The 26,179-nt window shown below is 51.5% G+C and overlaps 1 protein-coding gene across 2 annotated transcripts in view; it reads left to right on the top strand.

Annotated features, from left to right (window-relative positions):
* The first annotated feature begins 2,672 nt into the window (after positions 1-2,672).
* The window catches only part of Cttn (cortactin), a 27,324-nt gene continuing 3,817 nt past the window's right edge, over positions 2,673-26,179 (top strand). The window contains exons 1-14 of one of the 2 annotated variants that reach the window (XM_050137000.1): positions 2,673-2,823; positions 3,209-3,282; positions 5,089-5,218; positions 8,492-8,602; positions 9,874-9,928; positions 11,202-11,312; positions 14,279-14,389; positions 14,849-14,959; positions 15,793-15,903; positions 17,203-17,258; positions 20,363-20,432; positions 22,895-23,043; positions 25,106-25,195; positions 25,714-25,879. In XM_050137000.1, the coding sequence (XP_049992957.1) occupies positions 2,737-2,823; positions 3,209-3,282; positions 5,089-5,218; positions 8,492-8,602; positions 9,874-9,928; positions 11,202-11,312; positions 14,279-14,389; positions 14,849-14,959; positions 15,793-15,903; positions 17,203-17,258; positions 20,363-20,432; positions 22,895-23,043; positions 25,106-25,195; positions 25,714-25,879 (1,432 nt within the window). In that variant the 5' untranslated portion in view covers positions 2,673-2,736. The remainder of the gene's footprint in view (positions 2,824-3,208; positions 3,283-5,088; positions 5,219-8,491; positions 8,603-9,873; positions 9,929-11,201; positions 11,313-14,278; positions 14,390-14,848; positions 14,960-15,792; positions 15,904-17,202; positions 17,259-20,362; positions 20,433-22,894; positions 23,044-25,105; positions 25,196-25,713; positions 25,880-26,179) is intronic. The other variant, XM_050137002.1, reaches the window with a different exon arrangement.

The raw sequence follows: 26,179 nt of genomic DNA, 5'->3' as shown, positions 1-26,179 counted from the left end.
TTTTTTTGGTTTTTTGAGACAGGGTTTCTCTGTGGCTTTGGAGACTGTCCTGGAACTAGCTCTGTAGACCAGGCTGGTCTCGAACTCACAGAAATCCGCCTGCCTCTGCCTCCCGAGTGCTGGGATTAAAGGCGTGCGCCACCATCGCCCGGCCTTGCACGTAGCTCTGAGTTGGTGAGGGTTCCCAGACAGTAAATAATCGGCTGAGCCTTGAGGTTGGGGAACCAGCAGAAGGAAATGTCCAGTGCTGCAGGGAGCTATGTGCAAAGCTTCTTCTAACTTTTGACCTTGAATCGGCACCAAATAGCACCTGGGAAAATGACCTTGTGGATTTGTCTCTAGGGGCAACCAGATATTGTTTCCAGAGGCAACCAGCCTACTTTGAATCTGCTCTGAAGTCTAAAGTTAGCTGTCTGTGTAAAAGGCAGTCTTTGTGCCTGAGAATCCTGTCTCAGTCTGAGTAATGTAAGATATCCTGGTATTATTTCTATTCATCAGAATTATACAGTTACAGAAGTCGTCCTTCTGACCATCCACAGCTATCTGTGTGCCTAGGGGATGGAATATTTTCACAAGAGAAACACATAAGCTGTGGGAACAGACCCAAAACTCTTACTCGGGAAGAAATGAAGTTCTTAGGGAAGAAAGGAAGTGACTCATGAGAGAAATTATAGACAGGAACAACTGGCTTCCACAGCCAGTGACCCCACAGTCTCACCAGGTGGGGTTCCCTCCAGGGAATCATGTGTTTGATGGGTGGACCTGCTGAACACTAATTGTCACCTGCTGTATACCCCACGGCAGCTCTCAGCAGAAATCTCGTGCTGGGGCCTGGGAAGACGGCTCAGTGGGTAACGTGTTTGCCATGCAAACATAAGGACCTGAGCTTGAGTCTCCAGAACCCAAGTCAAAGCCAGGCACAGGGCACACATCTGTGAAGTGCTGGGGCAACAACAGGCAGATCCCTAGAGTATGATGGCCAGCGGTTCTGTGAAGAGATACTGTCCCCAAAATGGGGGGCGGGGGGCAGCAAATTGGCTCAGCGGGTAAGTGCTTGCCGCCAAACCTGATAGCTTAAATACGATTCCTGGGACCTGGAGCGTGGAGGAAGAGAATGTGTGCAGTGGTCTTGGCTCTTGATGTTCTTTAAGGTTCTGTCAAGGGCTGGGGAGGTGGCTCAGTGGTTAAAGCATTCACCACACAAGTGTGAGGGTCCTCAGAACCCATGTAAATGATAGGTGGGCTCCATGGCCTGCCTGTAATCCCAGTCTCAGAAGGCAGAGGTGGGCAATCCCCAGAGTAAACTGGCTGCTGAGCCTTCTCAGTGAGAGACCCTGACTTGATGAATAAGGTGGAAGAGTGATGGACACACGTGTGCAGACGTGTGCACTCACAAAAACACGGTAAAACGAAAACAAAAAATTTCTCAAAAGTAAGTCATGTTTGGAACATTCTTGTGCACAGGGTTTAACGGCCACTAGCAACCTCTGCTCTATGTAAGGTGGTGCTGCATGGTCTGTGCTCCCCAGTAGATGGCAAATCTGCCCTCAGCTAAGCTGCTCAAGGCCTTATTGGATTTGGTCGTCCAGATTAAGACAGCCATCATAGTCCTAGGGGCCAAAATAATCTTAAAGTTGTGATAAAATAAACATTACGTGACATTTACCAGGAGTGATACTTCGGGGATACCAGACTTGCATGGCCCCTGGTGGTGCTGCCTCTAGAGTACAGCCACCGAAGATCAGGGTGCTCACTGATGGAGAACATGTACACCCACTTCGTTGATTTGAAATAGGCCCCACTCCGTAACTCAGTCTGGTCTGATCTTAAACTTGTGGCAGTCCTCCTGCCTCAGCCTATCTAGTGTTCGAATTATTAGTGTGAGCCATCACACCCCTCTTTCACCTTTGTAGTTTAAGTGTGTGTATGTGTGTGTGTGTGTGTGCACTACATGTGTGCATTGCCTATAGAGGCTAGAAGAAGGAGTCAGATCCCCTGGGGCTGGAGTTACAGACAGCTGTAAGCTGTCATGTGGGTGCTGGGACTGAACCTTGGTTTCTGGAAAGAACAAGAGCTCTTAACCTCTAAACCATCCCTCCAATCCCAGCCTTGTTTTTTTTGAATCGGGTTCTTACTGGTCTAGTACTCACTAAGTAAGCTAACCTGGCCCTATGGGTCCTCCTGTCTCTACCTCCCCAGCGCTAGAGTTACTGTTGTAATTTAAAAAACAGCACAAGAGAGAAAGATGCCATGTGACAAGGCTCACGTGGGGGGGTGGTGGCTATTGGGGGAATGGGGAAAGGGGAGAGACCGGCCCCTGGTGACAGGAGCTGCAGAAGAGAAAAGAGATGCAGACAGACAGAGAGACAAAGAGACTAGAGGTGGGCAAGGCCCACCTTTTTAACAGGAACGTAGTGAACGTGCACAGGAGGTGCTCTTAGTGGCTACAGCTGAGGATGTCTCCTGTCAGGACCCAAGGGCAGGCCAGTACAGATGCCTGGATATTGAATACCCCATGACACATCCAGATTTTTGACATGGATGCCAAGGGAAGCATTGGATGGAGCTATCTACCAAGCTCCTCCTTCAGAACTCATAATATGAAGCTTTGATTCCTTCAGGAGTTCTTGAGTTCAGTGACTGCCCTCCGGGGGATGTGGCCTTCTGAGGGTTTGGGTCAGGGCTTCTGTGGGGTCCTGGGTCACCCTCCCAGGTGACTCTTTGCTGCTCTTTTAGATGTGGAAAGCTTCTGCAGGCCACGCCGTGTCTATCACCCAGGACGATGGGGGAGCCGATGACTGGGAGACTGACCCTGATTTTGTGGTAGGAGTCACCACCAGCTCTGCCTTCCTGGGCATTTGCCACTGAGGTTCCCAGCCTGGCCCTGCACTGAGCCAGTTTATTTCCTTCAGGGCATGGGGTATACAAGTTAGACCTTGGTGTACTGGTAAGGATGTGGGATATACTAATTGAGGCATGTGATAAATGACTTAGGGTGCAGAGTGTACTAAGTAGGTCTCAGGGCATGTACTAGTTAGGGCATGGGATGTACTACTTACTTTTCCAAGGTGGGGATATACTAGTTAGGGTATAGGGATATGCTAGTTAGGTCATGGGATATGCTGCTTTTCCAGGGTGGGGATATACTAGTTAGGGTACAGGGTATACTAGTTAGGGCTTAGGATGTGCTAATTATTTTTCTTTGCAGAACGACGTGAGTGAAAAGGAGCAAAGATGGGGCGCCAAAACAGTGCAGGGATCGGGGCACCAGGAACACATCAAGTAAGTACCTGTGACACCCTGCTCTCCCGCACGCCCCCTCTGTAGGGAGGTAAGAGCAGCCTCGCCTTGCTTCTCTAGGTGATGCTCGTTACAGGGGCTCATGGGGTCTGTGGGCCTCAGGTCTCAGGTGCACACAAGCGATGGGCATGAGGCCTAGCTTTTATAAATCATGTTTTCTAACACAGAACACAGTATTGGGAGCTGTTTGCTCCAAGTGGCAGCTTTGGAGGGTGAGAGATGGCTTTGAGTAACTTAGGCCCCAACCACCCCTTCATTTGGATCATTGTCTGTGAGTTGCCGTGCGTTATAGAATTTAGTGGTTGATACAGCGTGAAATGCGCCTTGCCGTGGAGTCTGACCCTGCACTTTATGAAATGCCAGCTCTACAGCAGCTTGCGCCCTTGCTAAGGAGGGCGGACAGACCCTCCACAGACACCTAGATGGTGTTTTAGGCCCCACAGGGTTCAGAATACATCCACTGTGCCCACTTTGGTATTTTGGCTCTGAACATCCGATCAGGTGCCCAGAAGAGGTTTGTGTCTGAGCCGTGGCTTGTAGGAGGATGTTAGTTTTTATTTCTGTCTATCTCCGTGAGATAGAATCCTGCTGAGTTTCCCTGTTGGTCTCACCCTCCAGGCTCGTGCTAACCTTTCTCACAGTGGCTCCCTGGACCTGAGTGTAGGGTGCCCACGCCTCCCACAAAAGGGGCCTTCAAGTTTCCATAGTGTAGGGGGTTTCACAGGTGGGACAAAGGGCCTGCGGTCCATCAGAGAGGGTGTGGTATGAGACATGAGCAGGAATCTGGGCCACCGTGCCCGTGGGTCTCTATCCCCATGATTGAGAACACATGAGGAGGGTGAATGGGAAGATCTGTGAGGCTCTTTGGATGGATTAAGACGGGGGAGGGGGGGCAGACAGGAGGCATGTATCCCATGATCCTTCTCAAGTTGTTGGGGTGGTGTTTCTCTTTTGTCATTCATCAGGGGTTGGTGGGTCCAGACCTGGAGTCTATTCTGTCACACTCTTGGGCCTGCTGGCACATGCAGAGCTTTGGGCTTCGTGTCTCCCGTTAGAAAGGAAGGCCCTGTGTTCATGCAGTGTCTCAGTGACAGCTGCTTCCGGGCAGCCAGGTTCTGACTGTCTTCTGACCGTGTTGCCATTGTTCCTTGTCTGAGTCTATTCTGCACTGCTGTGAACACCATGACCAAATGTAGCTTGGGGAGGAAAGGGTTTATTTCACCCTACAGCTTTTAAGTGGGAGTCGGGGCAGAAAGTGAATGAAGCAGAGGCTGTGGAGAAAGGCTCCTTACCGGCCTGCTCCTCGTGACTTGCTTAACTGCTTTCTAATACCACTCAAGACCACTGGCCCAGGGGTAGCCCTACCCCCAGTGGGCATCAAGGAAATCAAGGGTCAGTCTGATGGCATTTTCTCAGTTGAGATTTCCTCTTCTGAGATGACTCTAGCTTGTGTCAAGTTGCCAAAATGCTAACAGCCAGCTTCTGATTATTCTGGGGGTTTGGAGAAGGGTCCCTGTGGGTGGCATTTGCAGAGCTCAAAGCTCAGATGCAGAATCGCTGCACCTAGAGCCAGCCGCATGGTCCTGTGTGGATTTAGATCTGTGCTCCTCCCTCATGCAAGCTGTGGCAGAGCCATGGAGGCAGGCATGGTAAAAAGACAGGACAGCAGCTCAGTGAGAAAACCCTGCAGACTCACAAGGACATCACTACCCGTGCTTGTCCCACGTGTCCCGCTGGCAGGTAGGCTGCAAGCCTGTACCCTAATGTTCTGCTTCCTCTCCCTTCCAGCATCCACAAGCTGCGAGAGAATGTCTTTCAAGAGCACCAGACCCTCAAGGAGAAGGAGCTGGAAACAGGACCCAAGGCTTCCCACGGCTATGGAGGGAAGTTCGGTGTGGAGCAGGATAGGATGGACAAAGTAAGTGGCTACTTAGGCTGGGCTCCTGGCCTGCATGGGGACACAGTGTGGATGGCAGTCACACTTTTCTGAGTCACAGCGTGGAGTCGGGTTACTGAGGGTGAGGGTGCTCTGGGGGTCCTCTAGAGACTGCCCACTCGTGAAGCTCTTCTGTGTTTCTAGAAGCCCTTTTTCAAATTGTCAGAGGCTCTGGTCAGCGGCTGATGTGTAGACGGCTCTCTGGAGTAGCTTTGTGAGCAAGACAGAGCCCAGAAGCATCCAGCCCACAGATGTCATGGTCACTGCTTGTGGTTGAGATGGCCATCCACAGCATGAGGTCAGCTCTGAGGCCCTTTGCTCACATTGCGTGTGTGGAGTCCCCTGACTCCTGCCTTATGTCCTGCATTTGTGAGCCACTCTGCAGCCGGGCTGGGGAGGATACAAACTATCCAGCAGCTGTGGCTGAGCCCCTGGCAGTGACATTGGTGGGTTCCGACTGATGAGCAGATACCACAGGCAGCTGCTCTATAAGCCATCAGTTTGGGGCCATGTTTCCATTATTCCCCCAAGATGAGGGAGTGGGGCCCGCTCTGGGGCTCACTCTAGGCAGGCTGGTTTTTCCAGAGAGAAGGCTTCAGTATGTGGGCATGTCTCCCGGAATGTAGGCTTTCACACTCTGATGCTGTGCCGAGGGTGAAGCTTGAGTGAGCAGTGTGAGGTGGTTCTGCTGGGCAGACAGTGCTGCTGCTGGGTAGATGTGAGGAGAGACTCGACTGCTGCCCATCCTGACGGCTGACTCCTCACACATGTGTTGTATTCAGTTGTGCTAGGCATAGAAGGCCATGGCCACGTCACAGTGAGAGGCCACTGTCCACCAGAGGAATGGGCGGGTAAGCCTGAGGGCACTCCATCCATGGACAGTGTCTTGGGGTTTCAGTTGTCATGAAGAGAGACAATTCTTATAAAGGAAAACATTAATTGGGGATGACTTACAGTTTAGAGGTTTGGTCCATTATTGTCATGGTGGGGAACATGGTGGCATGCAGGCAAACGGTGCTGGAGAGTAACTGAGACTTCTACATCCCGATCCATAGGCAGTTGGCAGAGAGAGTGACACTGGGCCCAGGCTTGAGCATTTGAACCATCAAAGTCCACGCCCAGTGACACACTTCCTCCAACAACCTACCAGTGCCACTCCCTAAGCATTCAAATAGAATGAGGGCCATTCTTATTCAAACCACCACAGCCAGGGATATTCTGGAGCAACATTCTGACCAGATGCCATCTGTAGGAGGGAGATGTGTTGCTGGCTGTCTGCAGCCTTGCTGACACAGAGATGGTCCTGACATGGGCAGTGTGGAGACCTTGCCTGTTCAGGCTCAGTCAGATGCAGAGAACACAGCGAAAAGACCTAGAGTGGCAGTCTGGGAATCTTAGTTTACCGAGGGTGAGCTTAATGCTGGGAATGTTGCTCTTTGGTTCTGCGCTGTGAGAGATTGGCCTCCTTTGGCTCAGATCTCGGGCCTCATTGAGCCTGGTCCTTCTTTAACCCTTTGTGCCCACCTGTCATGGCCTCTGTTTCCCTCGATGGCTTCTCATTGCTGTCCTGTGCTGTCATTTTGGGGAGGCACACCCTTCTGGGCTTCCGCTAGACTCACTGCCCTCACCTTGTGCCTGGCGGGTCTTGTGTGCTGGGTATGGTGTGTTGTAAATATCTGTGACTGACTATTGTCAGTGCCCACTGACTGTTGTCAGTGCCCAGGCGGCTCATGGACCCCAGACCGCTAGAATCTTTAGTTCACCTTGGCTGGATACTGACCAGTAACTCAAGCATTGGTGACATTAGCCTGGGGCACTGGGGTTCCAACTGGGGTTCCTCCCCCTCCCCAGGCCCTGTGCATTGAGGAAAGGTTAGCCCTTGGCTCATGCGAACCCTTGAGAGTAACCTGTTGTCAGAAACCTGAAGATGAATGCTAAGCTATTCATAGCTCGTCTTCTCCAGAAATGGAAAGAAAGATGAGGCCCACAGACTTCTCCAGCCAGGCTCAGCCAGGCAGCACACACCTGTGAGGAGCCAGGACCCAAGCCTCTGGGTTCCTTTAGGGATCAGGTGACTGGCCTGCCAATATGAGACCAAAAGCCACTGAGCACACATTCAGTCAGGGCTGGAACCAGAGCCAGCTGTCACTTCAGCCCCTTTTCTCTTGGACAATCCTGCTGGGAAATGTCTTTGGCATGGCTGCCGCCCTTTGGTCTTTTGCTGAGTTTCTGAGTGAGCCTTGAGGCTGCGGCAGGCCATCGTGCCACGTGAGGTTCACAGGCTGTGGCTTGTGGTCTGCCATCAGCTGCTAACCGCAGCTAAGCCTGGAAGGAGGCAAGTCATTCAGTCAAGGCTTTCTTTGTATGTTCTGTGTATCATCAACCTCAGAGACCCCATGAAGAGGGGCATTGAGGTCGGCGATATGTAGCACACAGCCTGAGTGCAGGGTCAAACTGAACAGTTGGCCAACCATGGGAGGTCTGTGATGCACAGGGCTGACTCTCCCTGTAGGGCAGTCAGAGTTAGAGTTCTGTGTTGCCAGGAGGGCCAAGAAGACAGGTTCCGAGGCGCACAGGCATTGTCTACCCAGAGGAAAGGCCACAGGACTGCTGTGCTGGGCAGTGGCATCACTGACGGGGTGACATCACGGATATTAGAGTACTGTTCATGCAGGGCCGGGGTGGGGTCTGCTAGCAGGTGGGTACACCTTTTGTCGCCTGTTGGTGGGTCTGTGGCCTTGAACAGGAGGCCCTGGGGAACCTGCTTCCTTTGGTGGGGCTAGTGTGAGGTAACAGTGCTTGGCTCTTGTGTGTGTGGTCTGCATGTGGGGGTGTGTGGAATGCATTGTCACTGAAGGACCCATGTCTGCTTCAGCACGATCACAAAGTGTGTGCCCTTGACTCTTGGGGTCACAGCCTGTGAAAACTCCACACACAGGGAGTGGCTGAAAACTCCACACACAGGGAGTGGCTGATGGAAATGGCTCTTCTGTTGTGTACTGCAGGCTCTGTCCTTTGTTTTTACCTGGTTCTGTCCGAAGTTCCTGTCTGCAGTCAGGGGTGCTAGCCTGGAGGATCTCCAAAAGTTTGGGGTGCCCAGTAGAAGCTCAGCCAGTTCAGGTCTATGTCCTGGGATGCAGGGCTCCAAGGGCAAAGGCACTGACAGAGTAGTGGCAGCCTCAGAGTAGGGGAGTGGGGTTGCTGTGCCACACCGGGCATGGGTGCATAATGCCGCATCTTTGTTCTTGGTTCCAGTCAGCCGTTGGCCACGAGTACCAGTCAAAACTTTCCAAGCATTGCTCACAAGTGGACTCAGTCCGAGGCTTTGGAGGCAAGTTTGGTGTCCAGATGGACAGGGTGGATCAGGTGAGTGACAGGGCCAGGGGCTGCAGGCTCCCTGCCACAGCTACAGGCTGCTGTTGAGGCTGCCTTTTTGGACCAGTGCGGCAGTTCACAGGTGCCCACTGGCCCAGTGGGAATGCAGAAGGTGTCCAGATAAGAACTCACAAACCTTTCTGATGCTGGCGACATGAGAGGTGCCAGCTGTCCAGTGAGGAACAGACAGTGACCTGAAAGGCAGGCCTCGGTATACTTGCTGCAGTCCCCCTGTGCTTGGTCATTAGGGACCTTTCTCATTGCCTCCCCAGGTGGCTGTGAGTGACGGCAGAGCACTCCCTCAGAGTGATTGACAGGCAGAGCCCTCCTTCAGAGTGGGGTTTGCTGAGCTGTGGTCTTAGTGTCTAGAGGCTTTGTGGTAAGCCTGAGGCTGTTCTGATTCTCCAGCCTGGGGCTGTCAGTGGCACGGGAAGCACACCACTTTCAGCATGACTCCTGGCTTTATGGCACAGTAGCAAGGTCTGTGTCTGAAGTGGGGGAGGGGCAGAATCCCAGCTCTGGGTCGTGCTGAAGGTGGGCCACCATAAGGTCCCACGGCAGGCCTGCCATCTTGTTAATGTTCTCAGTAAAGCTTGTTTGGGAAGTCTGTGTGGCAGGGGAATTAATTCCAGATCAGCATGCTGTGCCTGGAATAAGTCAGTCAGGCTGGTGCTGGGAGCCTGCAGGGGCTAGGAGGGAAACTGCACACACAGGCTTGTGTAGTGATGATTGAATCTGTTCTTTGCCTGGGAAACTTAAGGTCAAAAATTAACATTGTATAAGCCTGGCTCACACCTGTATTCCCAGCACTGAGAGGTGGAGATAGGAAAATTGCCACGAGTTCAGAGTCAGCCTGGGTCAGAGTGAGACCCTGTATTGACAAACAAAAAGCCCAACACATGAGGCTGGGGCGATGGCTCAGATGTCACTGCAAGCTTGAGGACCTGTGTTTGGATCACAGCACACCCACATAAGCCAGGTTCAGTGTTGGAGTGGGGAGGGGGGGAACAGGAGGATTGCTGGAACTGGTTGACTGCCAGTCTAGCTCGAGGTTCCGTTAGATACCCTGTCTCAAGGGAACAGGGCTGACAATGGTAAAGCAGGCCACCGACATCTTCCTCTGGCCTTTGGAGGGACACGCGTGGGCACACACACCTTCCCAAACCAACATTACTGAAAACTTTGTTTTCTGTGTGCGTGAGTTCAGATGGGTCATCTTGGTGACTTGTCAAATACCTGTCCCTTGTGTTTTTGTCCCACAGTCTGCTGTAGGCTTTGAGTACCAAGGGAAGACGGAAAAGCACGCCTCCCAGAAAGGTAAGGGGTGCTGATGCCGCTGGAGCTGCAGGACGGCCTCTGCTGTCTGCTCTGGGTTCCGGGGCCATCCGACTGTTAGAGGGTGTGTCCTGCTGTTGGCACACACGGAGCTCTGTGTCTCTGTCTCCAGTGGAAACTGCCTTCTCTTTACCTGAGCAGACAGCTTCAGTGTCGCTCTTTGGCACTGAGGATGAACAGCAAATGTCCCCGAAGACAGAAAGCCTGTATTGTCAAAACTGTGTCCTGTAACATGAAAAAGACAGTGTTGATTAATTTTCATGATGTCACATGAGTCTGGAGCCTTTTTTTTTTTTAAAGTAACCAAGGCAAATAATTTCTTTTTAGTATCCAGGTTTTTTTTTTTTAAACTATCTTTTTAAATTTTATATACCAATCCCAGTTCCCATTCCCTCCCCTCCTCCTATTCTCTCCACCTTCTCCCCCACCTCACCCCCATCCACTCCTCAGAGAGGTTAAGACACTTTGTTTTGGGGAAGGTCCAAGGCCCTCCCTACTATATCTAGGCTGAGCAAGATATCCATCCAAAGAGAATGGGTTCCCCAAAAACCAGTGCAAGCAGTAGGGATAAGTCCTGGTGCCACTGTCAGTGGCCCCGCAGTCTGCCCTAGCCATACAACTGTCACCCACATTTAGACCGTCTAGTTTGGTTCTGTGCTGTTTCCTTCCCTGTCCCAATGGAGTTGGTGAGCTCCTATTAGAGCAGGTAAGCTGTTTCAGTGGGTGAACCCATCATGGTCTTGACCTCTTTGCTCATATTTTCACTCCTCCCACTCTGTTTCCATTAGTTGCTGGATGAAGAAGATTCTATGGTGACATTTAAGAAAGTCATCAATCTGACTATAGGGCAAGGCCAGTTCGGGCCCTGGTTTTGTTTAAGATAATGTTGTCCTTTCAAAGCCTGGCTTTGAATTCCCTAATTCTCCCGCCTCAGCCTCATGAGTGCTGGGATGACAGGTGTGTGGCGCTTCACCTGACTGTGATTGTCACTTTTGTTGTTGGGGACGGAACTCGGAACATCAGCCTTATCCAGTGGCCCCCGCTTTGGTTCTTGGATCTCTCACTGTAGACCAGGCTGATGATTCTTTCTTCGGTATAAAACAGTTACGTGCAGTGGTGGAAAGCGACCGAACTCTCTCTGCACAAAGTTCGAGGTTGTCCCGTGTCATCTCAGGGATGCAGCCCTTACAGTTAAAATGGACACTGCATCTCTCAGAAGTCTCAACTCTTGCCGGCTGCCATTTTGTCTCTTCAGACTACTCTAGCGGCTTTGGTGGCAAATACGGTGTGCAGGCTGACCGTGTGGACAAGAGCGCCGTGGGCTTCGACTACCAGGGCAAGACGGAGAAGCACGAGTCCCAGAAAGGTGCGCTGGGTCTGGCTCCTTTGTGCGCGCCTGTTTGTTTCTACTTTCACTTTCGTTCCCGTGAACCTTTATCTTTCCATCGTCTGATGTTTTTCCTTAGATTTATTTATTTTTATTTGATGTGTATGGCTATATATGGAAGTTTTGCCTTTATTTATATATGTATACTTTGTGCAGAGGCTAGAAGAGGCTGTCGGATCCCCTGGAACTGCATTTATAGATGGCTGTTAGCAGCCATGTCCTCTAGAAGAGCAGCCAGTGCTCTTAACCATTGAACAGCTCTCTAGTGCAGTGGTTCTCAACCTGTGGGTCATGACCCCTTTGGGGGTCAAATGGCTCTTCACAGGGGTCACATGTCAGATATTTATATTACAATTGATAGCTAGCACAATTACAATTATGAAGAAGCCATGAAATAGTTTTATGGTTGGGGGTCACCACAGCATGAGAAACTGTATGAAAAGGTCCCAGCATCAAGAACCAACCCTCTGGTGCCTCTGTAATTTGAGACAGGGTCTCATTGTGTAGCCCAGGAACTCACCATGTAGCTTCACACTTGACCCGGTCTTGCCCCAGCCCCCTGAATGTTGGAATTACAGGTGTGAGTCCACACGGGTTGTTTTAGTTGTGTGTGTGTGCGCGCACGAAGGGCTTGCATGCCGTGTGTATGGCAGAGGACAACTTTACGGAGTCATACCTTATCCTGTATGTGGGCTTTAGGGACTGATCTGAGATTGGCAGACTTGCATGGCAAACGCTTTTGTGTTTTGCTTTGTTTGAGACAGGGTCTCTATCATGCAGCTCTGGCTGTCCTGAAACTCACTACGTAGACTAGGCTAGTCTGGAACTCATGGAAATCCTCCTGTCTCTGCCTCCTGAGTGTTGGCTTGTGTGAAAGCCGTATGCTTACTTGTACCTGCTGAGCCATTTTGCAGCCTTCCCTGCCCCTAATTTTTTCTTAAAGATGGGATTTACCTGGATAGTCTGGATTGATTTAAGGACAGGCCTATGGGTGTAGCTTAGTGGGTGAACACAAGCTCTAGGTTTGATCTCCACATCTTCCAAACCCCTAAAACTTGGATAAATTCTGCCAAAAGGTCCTGACAGCCACCTTGGCTTTCCCCTTCCACGCAGTGTAAAGATGTTTCTTCTACACGTTTACAGTGTTTATGTGTTTGCCGAGGTTGCAACCACGGCCCATCTTCCTTGCGCTGTTTGTTTTTTGTGCCCGCGTGCGTCAGTTCTGTTTAATATTTGCCAGCATTTGAAAATAAGAGCAGCTGGGCGGTGGTGGCGCACGCCTTTGAGCCCAGCTCTCAGGAGGCAGAGGCAGGCGGATCTGACTTTGAGGTCAGCCTGGTCTACAGAGTGAGTTCCAGGGCTACACAGAGAAACCTTATCTCAAAAAACAAAACAAAGCAAACAAGCAAAAAAGAAACCAAGAGCCTACATTGGAAAGAAGCCTTGGATTTCTATAAACAAACAAACAAAAACACCACCAAAAAATCCCAAGAGACTGTCTGGGGCTCAGCTCAGTGGCTGAAAGTGCCTGCTGTGCAAACATGAGGACCTGCGTGCAGTCCCAGAATTCACATGAAAATGGGCAAGGCACATTCATGACTGTGTTCCCTGTTTGCTGGGAGATTGGAGGCAGAGACAGGAGAATCTCAAAGCTCACAGGAAAGGTGAGGACCCAAGGTTGTCTTCTGACCTCCACGGGGACCTACACACACACACACACACACACACACACACACACACACACACAGCTGTGGCCCACTCCCTACTTCATTGGACTGCTGGACTTCCCTTCCCTGGGGCCAGACTCAGACTCATGAGGATTCTGGGAAGTCCAGTCCTGACTCCAAGCAGAGGTTGATTGTACTTCCGGCTGGCTGTGGCACACAGAGCCATAGGTTGCCTAGGACTTCTTATTGAGGGTCTAAGTACCTGTAGGAAGTCATGCCATGATAATGCAAGTGACGTGTCATGTGACCTTGTTAGAGCCTGGGTTTCTAGAATGTTCTCCACATGTGTTCTGTTTTTTCTTTAAAGATTTTTTTAAAATACACCTAATTTTTTTATGTGTATGAGTGTTTTGCTTGCATATATGTCTGATTATCTCCACATGTGAAGCCAGAAGAAGGTGTTGGATGCCCTGGAACTAGAGTTACATAGTTTTGAGTCACGATACGGGTCGGTCCTTCCTTTCTTCATTCCTTTTAAGATATGGATGAGTGTGTATCTGTGTGTATGACACGTGAGTGCAGGTACCTGCAGATCCCAGAAGAGGACATCAGATCCCCAGGAACTGGAGTTCCAGATGGTTTGTGAGCTACCACATGGGTGCTGGGGACTGAACTCTGCTTCTCTGCAAGAGTATCCAGTGCTCTTAACTGATGAGCCGTTTCTCCAGCCCCTTCTGTTTTAATTTTTGTTCATTTCTTTGCTTGCTTCTTTTTTTTTTCCAAACAAAGTCTCACTTTATACCGACTTGACTTTGAACTCAATGTATATTGGAAGTTGGCTTCAAATTCCCAGCAGTCCTCCTGCCTCAGCTTCCTGAGTACTGGGACAGAGGTGTAAACTACCACACCTCTCTGGTAGTTGGGCTCTCTCCTCTTACCACATGGGTCCCAGGGATTGAACCCAAGCCATCAGGGTTAGTGGCAGGTGCCTTTATCTGCTGAGCAGTCTTGACAGCCCATGGTTTACCTTCTTAAAGACTATATAACATGCCCATTGAATCTGTTGCTGGTTTAGTTTTTTATATTTATTCATTTTGTGTATATGTATGGATGTGTACATGTGTGGCTATCAGAGGAACACTTACAGGAGTTGGTTTTCTCCTTGTACCCTGTGGGTCCCAGGGGTTGAACTCAGACCTTCAAACTTGGTGGCAGGCGCCCCTTTAGCCTTCTGACTATCTTTGTTGCTGTTTTTATACGGTGCTGTTCTTGTTTCAGATTATTCCAAAGGTTTTGGTGGCAAATATGGAATCGACAAGGATAAGGTGGACAAAAGCGCTGTGGGCTTTGAGTATCAAGGCAAAACAGAGAAGCATGAGTCCCAGAAAGGTACCCGCACTTTATCTCCCTCTAGCCAGTCCTTCCCAGGGTGACAAGTGCCAGGATAGAAGAGAAAAACTTCTGTCACTGCAGTATTTTAAGTGGTCAACCTAAGACAGCCAGTCCCAGCCTGTGGTTGTATGAGCACTCAGGCATTAGCTCCATCCTTGGCTCTAAGCCCCAGTGTTAGTATAGCAATGTCCCTATCATGTACATCCGCCTGTGAGTGACAAGACCTCACTGCCTTGAGGGCCGCATGTGTTGACCCTGCTCATTTAACTGTACTCCTAAGATATACTTATCTTGAGGAGGGCCTCTGATGGGTATCAGCTGGGGTCCCATCCCAGCTGTTCCCCGGAGGAAGCTCAGGTCCAGTGACGTGTGCCTCCTTGCGTCTGAAACCCGCTTCCTCCCCCTGTTCTGGGCTGCGCAGTAATGTCAGGTTATGGCTTTCTGTTGTGCATGTAGACTATGTGAAAGGGTTTGGAGGAAAATTTGGTGTGCAGACAGACAGACAAGACAAGTGTGCCCTTGGCTGGGACCATCAGGAGAAGCTGCAGCTGCATGAGTCCCAAAAAGGTACCTCCTCTAGCCCCACTCCCCAGCTTTCTTCAAGGGCCTTTGGGAAGCTTGTGTTCATTCCTTGGTTGGTCACGTGCCTCACGTCAGCCGTGTTTCTGTCTGAATTTCGTTTTCATGGTGTGAATTTGTCTATGTCTCCCCCAATTCCAGAAGTCCCCATAGTTGACGGGGATAAGGTCATCCCATCCCATCCCCACCCCCTATACCAGTGCTACAGCCACTGGGAGCCTGGTTCCTGTAGCACCCGTAGGGGCCTTTTGCCCTCTGGGTTCCTGGGTTTACCTTTTTAAGGTGGGCTATGGTTTATGGAGGGCACACTTCTTTCTGTGGTCCTGGGGATAGAACCCGTGGCTTTGTCTGTGCTGAACAGACTCTGCCTCTGAACCTCTCTCCCCTCCAATCCTTACCACACTTCCTTTCTAATGGGGACTTGTCACAGTGGGAACTTTGTCCAAGGGAAAGCTGGTTTGAAGAGGGTAAAACTCTTGTAGCTGTCCCCAGCTGTCCCTCCAGCACGGGGAGTGGCTGGTAACCCCTCTTTTGTTCCTTTCCTCTCGGCACCCGGGAAGGACCCTGCAGGAAAACCTTAATATGTGGAGTAGCTTTAACTAAACCATCCAGTTCTGACCCCGCTTCTGCGTTATCTGCTGAAGTGTACTGACTTTTAAGTTTGTTCCTTAGTTCTTTGGTCAGCATTAGAACATCAGGCCCGAACCAGCGCTCTTGCTGTCTGAACGTGATGTATTTGACCATTGCACATGCTCAAGTGATTCTAACCTGGCTGTTTCCTCTCTTGGTCATGCTCCCCACTGTCTCGTGTGGATCTCCAGACTATAAGACTGGGTTCGGAGGCAAATTTGGTGTTCAGTCCGAGAGGCAGGACTCCTCTGCTGTGGGGTTTGATTACAAGGAGAGATTGGCCAAGCACGAGTCCCAGCAAGGCACAGTTGCCCCTTCCTCCTCCCACCAGCCCTTGCAGTGCAGCTGACTCGCAGCATAGACTTCAGGGTTCACCACAGTGCCTGTGACAGCTCCCTATGCCACCAGCTGCCAGGGATGTTGTCCTCCACCCAGTTTCATGTTAGAGCTACATCCTGGAGCTCGGTCCCTTTGCTCCTCCACCCCCGATTCTTTTTCCCCTCTTACCTGTAGGATTCAAGTTAGGAGGCACTCTGCAGGCCAGGCCAGTGTAGTTTCTGCATCGGACACCTCTGACCTCATTGCTGTTGACCACCAGTGCTGAACCTTTGAGCCCCTCCTCATTGCCTCTGACCCACAGAGGTGGGTTTACTTTCCCAGACCTGATTTTAACTAAATACTGGGGTCATGGAGAAAGACAGGCATGTTTCATGTGGTCTCTGTCTTTGTTTGTAGTGGTTTTGTTTTGTTTTTTTTTTGGCTGGGTATACAAGTTTTGTGTGTTTGGAGTTTTTGTTTTTTGCCACACTGTGTGTAGCATCTCCGCCCAGAGCCACGCCTTATGCACACTGTGTGCATGGCTGATACAGGCAGGTCAAGGCGTGCCCTGGGGATTTCAGTAGCTGTTGCCGGTTTTTCCTCTCCGTGAGAGACTGGACCACCAGAACCCGAGGGTCCAGGCAGAGGCATGTGACTCCCTGAATCAGGGTGGAGTGTTTTAGGCTCCCAGATGCCATCAGGCCTGGGCTGGATGTACTTAGTACTGGCCCTGCAGACTACATGGAGGTGGCCTTTGGTTCCTGTGATGTCGAGGCTGTATGACTGTCACTTTCATGTGTTTGTGTGTATGGCAGCGACAGACATACTTGTCTGGTAGCATTTCGACAGAGTTTTTTGTTTTTGTTTTTTTCTTTTAAAAAGCAAGAGAACAAACTACGGTGGGGCCTCTATTTAGCACCCAGTAGAGCAGGCGCCCAGGAAGCAGAGAGAATAAGGCCCTGGCTGGTGCGAAGACTGTGCTATAGAAGTGTGCACTGCAAAGGCCTGTCCTGTGCCCTCCCTCCTCGGCTTCCTTCCCATTGGCCTGCTGTCCCTCCCCTTCCTATCCCCAGTCCTGGAAGCATGCCCACACCTCACCTGCTCCTTGCCTGCACTGGGCACTGTGGTCAGACAGCTGGCTTTGCCACGAGAGTCCGTCCTTGAACAGCTTTCACATCCCTCTGCTCTGGTTGTGTCCCCGGGCTGTCTTGTGGACCCACCTGCATGTGCTCGCCTTTGCTCATCTGTCCTCAGCCTCACGTTTTGCCTTTACCACCTTTCAGACTACACCAAAGGATTCGGCGGGAAGTATGGGGTGCAGAAGGATCGGATGGACAAGGTAAGGCCAGGAGGTGTTGTGGGGATGTTCTTCCGAGGGCCCTTGGCTCACAACACTGGTGGTCTGACATTAGGTATATGTCGTTCCATGGTCCTGGGAGCCCTGCATACCTCATGTAGCACACTGTGCGTTTGTTTTGTTTCACCCTTGGGGCTGTGAAGTGAGCCAAGGGCCTGGTCACAGCAAAGCAGTGAGCAGTGGGGATCTCAGTTGGAGCCCGCACTTGATGCAAGGGTCTTGGGGACGTGTGACTGTTTGAACTTTTAATTATTATCAGTAGGCCAGGCAGGCAAGAATCAGTTCTTGGCTCGCACCTTGGAAGTGGTTTTTTTTTTTTTTTTTTTTTTTTTTTTTTGTAGCTTTGGTGCCTGTCCGGGAACTAGCTCTTGTAGACCCAGGATGGCCTCGAACTCCCAGAGATCCGCCTGCCTCTGCCTCCCGAGTGCTAGGATTTAAAGGTGTGCGCCACCACCGCCTGGCTCCTTGGAAGTGTTTACTGGCCACATTTCGTCACTGGCTGTCATGACGACAGACAGTAGACTGTTAGTCTTGCTGCAGATGGCTCACAGGTGGGACGCACTGGTCTCTGGACTAACCTTTTTCAGTCTGTTCTTCAGTTGGGGTTTTGCTCTGCTACCCTGGCATTGGTGGCAGGTGCCATCTTGTCTGGCTTTATCCTTTAGGATTAAAGCACATTCCTATGGAAACAGTTTGTTCCCTCTTCCCAGATCCCCCTCATCAGCCTATTGGTGCTTTTGATCAGTTTCGGGACCCTGCAGGGTCAGCTGTGAGCTGGTGAGAGTTGTTTACCTGGTGTATCAGCCAGTGGTGGGGAAAGCGTTGGGTATCGCTAGACCGCTCTACAGGTTCTCCAGTGGCCTGGCAGGCACTGCTTTCCTCTACTTAAGGTGAGCTGCATCCTCTCGACTGCATAGATGCAGATGGTCATTCCTGTGCTTGACTGTGGTTACACATGGCATGGGTCACCCACAGACTTGTTCTTCGCTAAGCTTGCAGCTCACCGTGGTTGGCATCACCCATGGCACCTGCCATGTCACCAGAGCTTCTCACAGAAATTGGTTGGGCAAAATGTCCCTGAGGAAGCCAGAGAAACTGAATTTAAAAATGATGTATATGCATGTTTATATGTAAGTGTGTATGTATATGTGTGTACATGTATATGCCACAGAATACACGTGGCAGTCAGAGGACAAGTTGTGTGAGTTGGTTTCTACCATGTGGGTCCCAGATCCTTGTGGTGACAAGGGCCTTTGTCCAACGGACCTTCTTATTGGTCCCTGGTCTACCTGAGGGTAGACTAGAGCTTGTCTACAAAGATGGGGCCAGTGACAGTGAAGCAGAGAATGCAGCCAGGAGCCTGGCTTAGGCACGAGATCACTGCAGATGTGGAAGAGTGAGGGGAGACAGTTCTCACTGCATCATTTCCTGCTGAGGGGAAGGACCTGGGAAGCCTCTGGAACATGGAGCCAGTCCTTTACTGAAGGAGCCTGTGTCCAGGCACAGTGGCACACGAGGGAGAATTGATGTGACTCTAGGCAGTGGCGGAGCCTTGCAGGGTTAGAGAACTCGGGTAGAGAACATGAGGCTAATGAGGTTTTAGGTAGCCAGGGTGCTACAGGGCTCTCAGTGGGAAGAAGGCACCTGTGCTGAGGGGGCACCCCCAAGGTTTCACCTGCTAGTCAGCAGAGACTGAGCAGGCAGGCTAGGTGAGGTGGCAGGAGACCAGGTGTCTGGCTGAGGGCCTTGTGGCAGAGGATGTGAGGAAGTGAGTTACTCAGAGGCTAGCACTGAGGAAGTTGTGGTGTCTGTGGTTGGTGGTGATGGTAAAGATGGCAACCGCAAAGATGGCGACTGCTGACATTGTGCAATTGGATTCAGGAAATGATGTGGTTAGAAGTCTCTTCCGCCCTTGCCAGCCAGGCGTGGCCATTCTCTTTGTCTATTGCCCTGTGGAAGAGCCCAGGGTTCTTCCTGCCCAAGGGACTGTGGGTGGGATCAGGACCCAGGCTGTGCCATGAGGCTGTCCTGAGAGCAGGGGTCATCCCCATAGTGACTGAGATGAGATGGTGACCCTGATGCCAGCCGTCCTTCCCTAGAGAGGAAGAGTGTTCCTCCATGGTAGCTTTGGGCAGTTACAGGTATCCAGGGACAAGCCTGTTGGGCTCCAGAGCCAGGCTGTGTGGAGAAGATGAACTAAGGACTGACATGGGCAGAGTCTGAGGAGGGAGACCCAGGAAGTGGCTAATGGGAAAGACGAGAGGGGCTAGGTATACTGGTTTAGGATTGGAGAGGCCCTAGGTGTCCCTCCTGGCACGCTTTAGAAAAAAAGGGTGTTGTGATTTGGAAAGTGGGGCATGGGTGAGTAATAGAAGGGAGTGGGGTGTATAGAGATGGATTAGGGGTCCCCTAGGAGAGGGCAGAGCAGCCGAGGTTGCAGAGCAAACAAGAACCTCCTGGACAACTAGGTGAAGGCTGTTCTGGAGGAGCAGGATGAGGTCGGGCTTAGGAGCAGGGAGTCTGGGAATAGGGAATGGATTGGCAGTGGTGGCTAAGGTGGACTCAGCTCTGACCTGGAGGCTCTCAGCTGGGAATGGCTTCATATGGGAGGTCAGGCAGGGTGTTGGGAGCACAGAATGCTCTGAACCCTGAGTGTCCATTAGAAGCCACATGACTGGGGATTGTCGCTGGTGTCGGTGCCCTGTCAGCCTGGGTCTAGGTCAGCCACTGGCTTCTGTGACCCCTGCCAGAGTAATTCTGGAGAATATAAGCATGGTTGAGGTATGGGTTGTTGAAAGAGCCTACAGGAAGGCACGGAGGGGGCGTGGCCAGGTGACCCTGTGACCTGCAGGGCCTCACAGTGTGACTCATGTTCTAAGTGCAAGAGTGTGTGTCTGCATGGTCATTGGTGAGTCTGCAAAAGGGGAACTGAGCTCCGGTGAGTCTGTGGAGTGCAGGATTGGGGCAACAGGTCCGTGTTGTAGAGGTGTTCTGAAAGTTGGGGAAGCCCATCACAGTCCCTAGGTAACTGTCCTGGCTGAGAAGGAGCGAGGACACTATCCCGTGACTTCTCTTTGTCTCTACAGAATGCATCTACCTTTGAAGATGTGGCCCAGGTGCCTTCTGCATACCAGAAGACTGTCCCCATTGAGGCTGGTGAGTCCTGGCAGCCCAAAAGCACTGTGTGGCCCATGGGGTCCAGTGCTTGTGCCCCATGGTCTCCTAGGCATGGCTGGGAGAGAAGTCTCACCATGTGGGGTGCTAATGAGAGCTGCGGTGGCCAGGTTCTGGGAGCAGCCTACATATATCCCTTGAGCCCACTTCTCTCACTGGTCCCAGCTATAGCCTGAGCTTCATAATGCCTCATGGTTTATGGAGAGAAGCAGAGGCTTCTCAGCACCTCACCCACAAGCTTTTGCCCAGGGCTCAGAAGCATGTCCTTTCAGGTGCTTCCTGGGTATGTGAAGATGAGATGCCTTCAGAGCATGTCCTTTGCATGTAGGCTAGAGATCGCTAACTCACACCAGTAGGTAGAATGACCATTGGCCATGACAGATATGTAGATCAGTTCCTGGGGCCATTTTGACACTTATGGAAACCATCGGGGCCTTTTGCAAAGACCTCTGCTGGCACCATGTTTGTTTATTGATACCTATTTTGTGTTAAATTAGAAGGGTCCAGGCATAGCGGCATATGCCTGTAATCTCAGCACTTGGGAGGCTGAGGCAGGAGGCTTGTCATGAATTCAAGTCCAACTTGGGTTACTTATCAAGGCCTGGGCCAACTAGGACTGTAGGGTGAGACCCAGTCTTTTAAAAGGGGAGAAGGAGTAAATACTTGTTTTAAAACAATAAACCTATGAGGTACTTACACGGAGACATATAATATGGAAGTCAGTCTCCGTGTCAGACTGGGTGAACAGCATGGCGTTGTCGCAGGACCATGGGTTTCTGCCCGCTTGGGCCTTTAAAGGGAACAGGAATGGGCATGCTAGGCACTGAGGGGAGGACGCTCTCAGGGAAGCTGTGTGAGCCCAAGGCCCAGTGGGCTGTGATTTCCCCAGGGCTGGGGGTTCCCCTGGGCTGCGGTCTATGAGTACTTCCGGAGTTCTGCTCATCCAGCGGGCTGCTATCTGTACCTTGTGTTCAGAATGCCAGCCCTCAGATTAGTCCTGTTACCCAACTACAGAGCCCTTACACACTCTGAGAGGTCACATTTGTCACTCACCTCATTACAGCCTTTAAGTAACAGCTGTCCTACTTGTTGTATTAGTTAGGGTTCTGTTGCTGTGATGAAACACCAGGACCACAAGCAACTTGTGGGGGTTTATTCGGCTTACACTTCCACATCACTGTTGATCACTGAAGGAAGTCAGGACATGAACTCCAGCAGAGCAGGATCCTGGAGGCAGGAGCTGATGCAGAGACCGTGGAGGGGAGCTGCTTACTGGCTTGATTTCCATGGCTTACTTAGCATGCTTTCTTATAGAACCATGACCACCACTCAGGGGTGTCACCACCCACAATGCACTGAGCCCTCTCACATCAATCACTAATTAAAAAATTGCCCAACAGACTTGCCTGCATTGATGGCGTTTTCTCAGTTGAGACTCTCCTATCCAGCTTGTATCAGGTTGATATTAAACTAGCCAGCACACCTTGGTAGCAGCTGCAAATGTCCAGAAACTCAGATTTGTTTGCTTCTTGTTTGTCTTTGTAGACAGGTTCCACAATGTAGTCAAGGCCAGTCTTGAGCTCACTGATTAGCTCAGGGTGACTTATGTAACCTAACCCTCCTGCCACAGTCTCCAGGTGCTGAGATCCCTGGTATGTGTCCCTCGCCCTCCCAAGAGTTTTGCTTGAAAACTTCACTTTCATATTGACAAACAGCAATGCTTTTCTTCCTTCCTTTCTCTGTTTGTTTATTCTGGTTTGGTTTTGTTTGTTTGAAGACAGCCTCAAGTAGCCTAGGCTGGCCCTTCTGTCTCAGTCTCTAGTTCTGGATGGAAGTGTGAACTGCCACACTTGGCTCAGCTCGGCATTTTCTTTACTGGACAGGCTCCATCTGGAAAATGGTGTTCCGTGAACAAGCCTTCTGAGACAGGCATCTGCGGGTCCTGACTGACACCCTCCCTACTTTTGTCACACAGAGTGGGGGGACGTATATCCAAGGGTCTATATGTATTGAAAGCCAATGCTTTTTTAATGTTCTAAAACCATTCCCACCCCCCCTTTTTTATGGTGTGAGGGATGGAACCCAAGGCCTTCTGTATGCCAGGCAGTGCAACATCTCTGTCTCTGAGCCACGCCGCAGCCCTTCGTTGGGAAATTCTAGGTCTTTTTTTTCCTACTGAGCCACATCCCAACCCAGCCTTCCTGGTTAGAGAGTTTAGCTGTTGCTTCACTCAGCCTGAGCACGTAATGCTTGACTATGATAGTGTCTGGCTTAACTGTGGTCCAGACCCAAGGCTTCCGTTCCCATCAGTCTCCCTTGGGCTTGGTGTGTGGCTGGCCTAGGGTAAGTTGACTGTGTTCCCTGGGTCTTCCCCAAGGTCACCCTGGTGTGACTTTTGTCCTGGTGAAGTGTTCTGAAACAGACGTGTTCTCTCTTTTCTCTAGTGACCAGCAAAACCAGTGATATCCGAGCTAACTTTGAAAACCTGGCAAAGGAGAGAGAGCAGGAGGACAGGCGGAAGGCAGAAGCGGAGAGAGCTCAGCGGATGGCCAAGGAAAGGCAGGAGCAGGAGGAGGCTCGGAGGAAGCTGGAAGTGAGTAATGAGGCTGTGCCCCATTCTGGAGCCTCGCTGCCTTCAAGTCTGCCGTGGGCACGCTGGGAGGAGTAGAGGAAGAGGGAAGGGGAAGGCTCCTTCCTGAAGCCTCTGTGATATGCTCGCTTGCTGCTGAAAGGAGAAGGAGGTTCCTTTGCTCCCAGCTAGATTCAGGAGGAGCTGGTAGGAGGGCTTGTTTACCGGGCAGGCTAGAGTAACTTGGTCACCCACTACCTGGATCCTTCAGCCCTCAGCCCCATGGCCACATGTGGCTGGTGATGGCTCTCCAGAACGGCTGGGAAGCAGAATCCTCAGTAAGTCATGCAGAAATATTTTATAAACATGAGGCTCCATCTAAACTGATGGTTGCTGCCCCCCAGGAGATAGTGGGGTTGAGACCTCACAGAGGAAGACGTGGGGTTAAAAGGGATGGCATGCGGTTGGCAGAAGGCACTGAGAGCATGGACCCTGACAATTGAGCCCCTGTGCAGTGTATCTCAGGGCCTGCAACTGTGTGTAGTAGTGACCATGAGTTTATCAAGTGTGCATCTCCTCCCTTCAGAGGCCAGTCTCACAGTGAGAGCTCACACACTGGGTTTTGTTCATCCCTGGTGCACACATGGCATCCGCAGTGTTCTGTCTTCTTTGTAGATGATTTCTGTGGGCTGATTGGGCCATGTGGCTCTGGATAACCACCTAGTTCTGGTCTCAGAGTCTCTTGATGTTAATTCCTCTGCCATGTGGTCTTTTTCTGTCCTGCCCATCCCATTTCTTCTCCCTAGGAGATGAGACTCCAGCATACCGTCTTCTGTGTTTTGAGCTGACGAGACTAGATCTGATCTTGTGTCTCAGTCTCTGTGTGACTTTAAACATGCGTTGACAGTGAGGGCTCTTCTTGGCACTCCGCTGGGTGTGGGAGGGCTGGGAGAGCCCCTAGCCCGCAGCCCGCAGCTGCAATTGGGCTAACTCAACAGTTTGGCCCCCTCATTGGTTTCAGGCTTGAACCACCCGATGGGTCCTGCCCTCAGGTGCACAGGACCACTGATGCCTGGGGTGTTTCATTTTCGGTGATTGCCATGGTTGTCCTGGTGGTTCAGAGTAGGCAGCTCCATGGATACAGATACTGTGTTAGAGTCTTTATGATGTTTCCCTAGAGACCACACAGTGTGACCATTTTACCTCCTAGGCAGTAGGGTGGAGAGGGTGTGGAGTGGCTAGGTGAGGTTCAGTCCTGTCTCTATCTCTGGGACCTGATTGCAACCCTGAACATCTTCCATGGGGACATGTGAGTCTCAGTAAATTTCCCGTGCTGCTATCTGAACTTGCTCCCCAAGTGGTTAGAACACCCCATACTTGATGCTGCAGCCCTGAAGTCCTGGGGGATGTTGCCTAGCTGTGGCCCTGGAGGCTTTGGGCAGATCCCGAGAACTGCCTTCAGGATCCCTAGGCCACCTCCCTCACCGACCCTCTACATTCCTTGTCACCCCCTCCAACTTTGTCTCTTCTACCTCTCTCTTGTCAGAATTTTGGGGTGACATGGGGCCACTGACAGCCTGGAATGGTTTCTGTCTTCTAGAATGTTTCCCGTTTTCTTCTTGGTGTTCTGTTACAATCCTGGGGACCAGGATTTTGCCTTGTTGGGGAGTGGTCTTTGGAGAGCAGCCCACCTGAAAGCCCTCAGGGGTCATATCTGCCCCATGTGCAGAAAGTACCTACCCGTTAAGATGTCCCTGTAACTTTTGGCCCATGGTAACATTGGCTCAGAGCTCCAAGTTGGGAAATGAGCTGAAGGCAAGATGGAGTGGCTGCTTGATTGCACCTCTGTCCAGTGTCGTTGTCCACTGCATAGCTAAGTGTTCTGGCACAGGAGTACCACGGACAGAGTCCTTGAGAAAGCACGACTGTGTGACTTTACTTCAAAGCCATCTGACCCTGTGACCAGTGCTTTCTACTTCTCCCAGCAGGCTCCAGACTTCCCACCTGGGCACCGCCCCCTTACAAAGTGCAGATGTGACTTCCTGGCTGACCGGGTAACCATGTGTTTGCTGTCCTTCTATCTTAGGAGCAAGCCAGAGCCAAGAAGCAGACGCCCCCTGCATCCCCTAGTCCTCAGCCAGCTGAGGACCAACCACCCTCCAGCCCCATCTATGAGGTGGGTAGTCACTTGACCATTTGGCTGCCCTCGACACCTGCAGACGTGTGCCACCCGACCCCTGTCTCCCTGGAGCAAAGTGCCCCCCAAGCTGGATCTTCACTTTTGGGCAGCCCCTGGCACCATGGCCTTCCTCTTCCTGTGACTTCTGCGAGGTCTGTGGTCATGTGGGTGCCCCATGGTTAGTGAGTTGGTCATACCGACTATGCTACCTCTGGAACTGACTGTCCTTTGGCCTGAGACAGTGTTCTCCCTTAGCCCCTGGAGGATCTTGTTCTCTGGTCCCTGTGGCCTCCTCACACGAAGCTCTGTGAAGTCTTTGCCTCATCCCTCCCTAGCGGGACCAGTTCCAGACCTGAGTGACCTCCTTGGCCTATGGCTTGCCCTGCGCAGTCACTCTCCACAGGAAGCGTCCTGTCCCCACTCCCTGCCCTGATCTGTCTAACTCTGGAGGTCCTTGTGAGTGGAGCTCTTCTGTCTTTGGTGACAGCGGGAGAAATGTCTGCTTGTCTCTGCAGGATGCAGCACCGTTTAAGGCGGAAACAAGTTACCGAAGTTCTGAGCCTGAGCCTGTGTACAGCACCGAGGCTGCAGGTGTCCCTGAAGCCAGCAGCCAGCAAAGTCTAGTCTACGCCTCGGAACCTGTCTATGAGACCACAGAGGCCTCTGGCCACTACCAAGCGGGTACTGGACCCCACTCTAGCTGTGCCCAGGGGAGGAAGGGGTCCCGAGAAGTCCTTTCCTCCGTTGTGTAGGAGAGGGTTGACTGATTACCTGGGAATGTCAGTTCTGTGTCACACCCTGAGTTGGGGAGGATTAGACACAGTGGTGCCTAGTAGGCCGTGCTCCTATCCTGTGGTCCTGGGAAGGCCCACACTGTGCTGCAAGAATGGTCAAGGTTGCAGCAGGGAGGGATCTGCTGGCCTGGTGAATCCTCCCTTGGAGGGCTCTCCCTATTGCCCAGCTGCCTCAGGTCACATCCCT

This window comes from Alexandromys fortis, unplaced genomic scaffold (assembly GCF_014885135.2).
Source record: "Alexandromys fortis isolate MF-2015 unplaced genomic scaffold, M_Fortis_MF-2015_v1.1 scaffold_3, whole genome shotgun sequence".
Lineage (NCBI taxonomy): Eukaryota > Metazoa > Chordata > Mammalia > Rodentia > Cricetidae > Alexandromys > Alexandromys fortis.
Note: the sequence above shows the minus strand (reverse complement) of the source record. Positions and strands in the feature narration are given on the sequence as shown.